This window comes from Poecilia latipinna, unplaced genomic scaffold (assembly GCF_001443285.1).
Source record: "Poecilia latipinna isolate Pla-1442-1.1 unplaced genomic scaffold, P_latipinna-1.0 Scaffold2736, whole genome shotgun sequence".
Classification (NCBI taxonomy): Eukaryota; Metazoa; Chordata; class Actinopteri; order Cyprinodontiformes; family Poeciliidae; genus Poecilia; species Poecilia latipinna.
In genome coordinates, this window is record NW_015115352.1 from 34,121 (window position 1) to 39,875 (window position 5,755).

Consider the following 5,755-nt stretch of genomic DNA (forward strand, 5'->3'; position numbering starts at 1 on the left):
AGTAATAAATTAATAAGGTAATTAAGAAGTAAAAAAAAACTTTTTTGAGAAACCCCCCCCCCCCATTATCCAAGTAATAATTAATTCAAAACTGTGCAAAATTATCAATTATCAATATTTTGCATCTAAAATTAAAAACTTAACTTAAGGAATACTGTCATTAATTACTGTCAAAAATGTTTGTATTTTTGCATTTTTAATATTGTAAGAAGGCTTTAATCTCAGTAACTCAATAGAATAATTGATTAATAAAATTTTATTTTATTTAATCGATATAAAAAAATTGTACATTAATATATGTGTGATGGCTCCATGCTGGTCCCAAGAAAAGTTTAATATTTTCAAATATTTTAGCATTATTTATATTAAAACACTGCAATTCGTATGATGTTTATATAAGGTACAATGTAAAACACATTTATTACAAAAACAACCTAAATCTTTGGAGCCCCAGAACTTGGCGCCCTGGGCTACTGCCCCTTTATGCCCCGTCAGAGTTTATCCACAGTGTCAGGAATAACCAGCCTCCATTTTATTCACTAATGTCATCAAACTGGAAGTTGTCCATATTTGGAAAACAATCAAAGCTGAGTCTATAATAATTAGATATAAGCGATAGAAGACAGCTTTCTCGTTTGCTTCCATGAAAAGCCAAATTTTCATAAAAGCTAAACTTCCTTCTGAAATCACTTCTGTTGTAAATATTGTCATTATTTACATTTGCTGAAGTAATTAATTTTTCTGCTCTGTTCAGAGCTGCAGACTTAATAACATTTCTCTCAGGTTGTTTGGAGTTTTCTCTGCTTCGTGATTCTTTCTTGCTGGCACGCTCCGCCGGCTGCAGGGAGTTCATCAGCGCTCTGGGCGACCCGGCGGGTCACAGATCAGCGGCTGCAACACGAGCCATAACTCAGCCTCTGCAGTGTCACAGACAAGAGGCAGGCCCATCCATAACCGGCCTGATTACCAACGCACTCACAACACCGCCCAACCCAGATGAAGACACTCGGGAAAACTCAGACTGCCTCCACAGGAATAACTCAGCCAACAATAACGCTCGTTTACGACCTTAGTAACTTTAAACTGTATATTTGTTTTCTATGGAGCTCAATTAGGGCCATCTGGTTTGCTTTTTAGAGTCTGAAAAAAGAATTTAAACAAAAAGTTTTAAAACTGAAAAAAGATTTGAAACTGAAATATAATTTTAAACTGAAAAAAATGTTTGAAAAAAAAGTTTGGAAACTGAAACATAATTGCAAAACTGAAAAAATATTCAAAGCTACTTTTCAGATTCAAGGTTTTATTTTTCTCTGTCAAAATTATTTTTGAAAATAATTTGCCTAAATCTATTTTTTTCTTTCAGTTTCAGAATTTTTGTTTGTGTGTTTTGAGCCAAATTTATGGCCACAATTTAGCTCCATAAAAATACCAACTTACAGAAAATGACAAGTTATTATTAAGCGCCTGAAACATTTTATTTTAGGGATAAATTCAATTTAAATGTCAGAGTAAATTATAATGGTGGAAAACATTTCAGACGAAGGTAATAAAGCAGAGAATGTTGCTTTGCATCTTAAAGCTACAGATCAGTTTCCTCTTAGTTTTGCAACGATTTGCACTGGAAACCAGACAAAAATACCTGGTAAGATTTTGTCTTTGCAGAGTAAAGGTGAATTTTTCAGTGTGGAAATCTTAAATACTGTAAAAACTAACAGGGTTGAAGTCCAAACCAGGTGTCCTGCATAGAGCTGTTACTGTAATCCAAATGTAGTGGAAACCACTTCAGAAACGTATCTAAGATCTCTCCAGTAATTTCTTCTGAGGTTAAAAGAGCTCAAGTGGTGAAAAAAGATAAAATCTGATGAACGTAACGTCTGCGCTGCGCTAAAGGTGAGCAGCTCAGCGTCTGATTAAGACATGAATTTAAAATGTAATTAAAAAGTGAGCAGCTCTTCTGTGACCCGACAGGACCGACAGCACAATCAGTATTCCTGCATACTCCTTCTCACAGCGCCGCTCTGAAATGTTAATTACTCAAAAAAAGAGAGGAATATTTCCACTTATCACATTTCCAGTTCATCAGGAAGTAATGAAACTGATTCATTTCAGGCTTCAGGTGCTTCCAAACATCCTTTCTCTCAGATTCTCTTCAAAATCCCATCATTCGTGTTTGGATGTGGCTTTGGTGGCGCCGCCTGCAGCTGCCAGCCTGTTTAATCAGCGGCTCGATGTCGTCTGGAGGTTAATTACAGCTCTGATGAGAACCAATGGTTGGGAGAAACAACAGGTAATGTACCTGAGTGTCAGTCTGAATTATTTAGTTAAAACAGAGAGCAGGATGCCTCAGTATGCAGATATAATCAGGCTAATTATACAGCAGGCTGCCAGAACTACTGGGAGTTTAACTGTTTATCACAAACTTTGGCAATTATACGTACATTACGACGGACGGACGGTAAAAGAGACGCTGCCGGCTCGAGGTTAAAGGTCGGCTATTACATTTGATTTCAGTTGGATGTTGGTTCTGCCGACCCGTTGGACCAGAACCAGCTGAACTCCCCGTGTAATGACTACCTTCATTTAACCTTTAACCCCCGACGCTCATAAATAAAAACTGGAGAATCTTAAATGAGGGTTTCGTCTCATTTCTGATCTCCAGTTAAAACATGAATAAAATCACCTAATAAAAAAAAGACTTTCCACAGAAACAACTTGACCCGACTGCTGCTCTCACAAATCATAATCTACAAAATGTGACTTTTTTTTAACCAAAATATACAAAAAACTTAATATGAAAATAAAAACGAAATAAAAACAATTAAATAAAAATATCTGACATGACATTATTTCAGGCCAGTATTTGGCTGGGAGTCTGTGTGGATCTGCAGATTTCCGCTCCAGCTCTGGGGATCAGCTGTCAACAGGTCTGGGCTTTGACTAGGCCACTCCAGAACCTCTACCTCGTTGTCTCTAAACAGTCGCTGTAGCTTTAACTGGATGCCTTCTGTCTGAAAAGTAAATGTTTTCTCCAAAGCCGAAGTTCCCTTTTAAACTTTCCATCACCACAGCATGATGCTGCAACCACCATGCCTCAACGGTGATCTTCTGGTCGTCGTGTCGAAGGACCAGAAGCCTCCATTTTGGTCTCTTTAATCGTCCCATTTTGTTGGACCTCTTTGTCTTGTTATGATCTTGCGATGATGTTGTCAGATCTTGTTGTTGAATAACTTTGAAACTGATCCAAAGACGCGGCGGCCATTTTTACTGCCATAAACAAACAGTAATGTGTGACATCATGAGGGTCACCTGAGGGTCATCTGATTGCAGTTGCATTTAACTGGTAATATGAGCAAAAAAAACCCAATAATTTCAGCAAAAATAATAAAAATTGGGCATCAAGATCTGCTGTGAGAACGTAGACTGAGCTCAGAAAAAATGGAGAAGAAAACAAGAACTGGGTATGTTGTCCATGAAGAACAAAAGGGGAAAGGAGGAAAAATACTTATAATTAAAAGAGAAAGAAAGAAGAAAAGGATCAAAAAGAAAAAGTGAAATAAAGTTGGCGCAGGGTTTTTATCGTCAAACTTTGTGTTCATTTCATAGTTTTGTTCAACAAATATGGAAGCATTTCACTGCCAAAGCTCAGAAATCAATTCAGGAGCCGAGTCTCGTTAAAACATGAAGCCAAACTTGGTAAAATGAGACGAGTTTTATATCTCGGTATAACCAGGAAAGCTTCTCCTTACAACAACATATAAATCTGATCTCATGAAAACAAAGTTTGTTGTTAATATTTAAGTGTCACATTAAAATGAGATGAGGTTTATATCTCATGATAAAGAATGTATAACAAGTTTAGCATCTTGTTGCAAGAGGAAACTTTCTCATTTAATGAGTTCTGCACAAAGTTTCACATTAAAACATGATTTACATCTCACTTTAACAAGAAACTTATTATGAGTTTGCATAGCAGGAAAGTTTCCCATCATAACAAGATGCAAAACAAATTAAATTTCCTATAGTCACTTATTGACTTTATATAGGTTTTATATTGTAATCTCTACAAGAGTATTAACAGTTATAGTTCAACTACAGCTTTTATTTTTGCAGTTTCTCTCACTCCAGCAGAAAGGTTGGAGTATCTGATTAATTTATAATAATATTCCTGTTTTGGATCCAATTAGAAGGAGATTATTCCAGGTTCTGAGGTTTTCCAGCTGCAGCTCCTCCAGAGTCACCATGGATCTCTTGCTGTCCAGGTTGTATGGTTAGCTGGACGTCCATGTCCCGATGCGTCTGCAGGTCCATCCTGTCTCCATGTCCACATGATGGATTTATCACAGACTTTGGATGTTACTGTAGAACCAAACCAACTTCCTCCCTGACCTGCTGCTGGGTTTCTTGGTCTTTGTGATTCTATTTGTTCTCTCCTGTCCAGGCAGGTGGTTCCACTGGACCTTAATTAGGATTTTCACATTAAAATGCATCATTTTCCTTCAAAATGTGGGAAATAGATCCTCTTTGAATAGATAATATTGTAGATTATACTGTTAAAAGTGTATTAATTGTTAATTTTTAAATTAATTTTAATTTATTCACCAATTAGTGTACAAAACAAACATTACAGACTAACAAACAGAGGCATTGATCTGCAAAATAAGTAACCAATTAGATAAGAGAATGAACAACAACAACAAATGAATAAATAAATAAAATAAACAAACATCCACTTAGAACAAAGACAAAACACAGACCTTAACAAAATGATGTCACAGCAAAACATTGAATTGTTCAGCATGTCAGTTACGATTATTTTCCTTTTCTCTAATATTTCTTATGATTAATCACACAGCAGTGGAAAGAGAGGGAGGAAAAAATATGCCGCAACAAAGCAAAAAAAAAAAAAAGTAAATAAATTGAAGATAACTAAAGAAGACGTTTTGTGATCTTAGTAACTTAAAGAAAATCAAAACTTTTCCATTCAAGTCGATATTTTACCCAAACCTGCTCTTCTTCATCAAAACCAGACAAACCTGAAAGACTTTCCCAGTTTTATTAATAATAACGGAATTCATGCAGGAAATCCAGTTTAAAATGAAAAACACCAACTTCGTTGTTTATCATCCGCCAAAAACCATAGAAGAAGAAAATACGCGCTGTTTTCGCGCGTAAAGACACCAAAACTTTCCGTAAAAACTGGTCATGAGAGGCTGGAGTCTCGGGGTTCCCCGTACCCACCTGCTCCGTGGATGTTCTCCTCGCAGGAGTACCAGATGCCGGTGTGGAAGCGGCGGAACAGGAAGCGGTCGTCCCCGGTCTCCCAGCTGTAGTGCACCTTGTTCTGGTCCGTCTCGTTCACGCCGTAGTCGATGCAGTTGTGGCGCCGCTGCTTGCTGCAGTTGGGCTTGGGGACGCGCTGGGTGCCCTCGCACCAGTAGGTGGTGATGAAGGCGGTGGTGGAGAACAGCAGAGCCGCCAGGTTCAAACACACCGACAGCAGCGCGCGACATTTCCGCGTCGTCTTCATGGTTTCCCGCCAGAACCATGCGGGACGGTCAGAGAGGCGGCATGGCGCGGCGGCTTTACGCGCGGCTCCTTCCTGCGGGTCGGTCCTCAGCAAAATGACAGCCGTCCTCTGTCCATCTGCTCCGCTGCTGAGTCAGAGGAGGAGAAGCGAGGCTGCCAGCGGAACACCCCTCTTTCTGTCCCTCTGACGGCGGCTTGTGCGTCATCACCTGGACCGAACCGAGCTCAC

General features: G+C 38.7%; 1 protein-coding gene across 1 annotated transcript in view; it reads right to left on the bottom strand.

Annotated features, from left to right (window-relative positions):
* The window catches only part of gsg1l (gsg1-like), a 28,286-nt gene extending 22,531 nt beyond the window's left edge, over nt 1-5,755 (bottom strand). Inside the window, exon 1 of the mRNA XM_015021192.1 lies at nt 5,239-5,755. Coding sequence (XP_014876678.1) covers nt 5,239-5,527 — 289 coding nt within the window. The 5' untranslated portion in view covers nt 5,528-5,755. The remainder of the gene's footprint in view (nt 1-5,238) is intronic.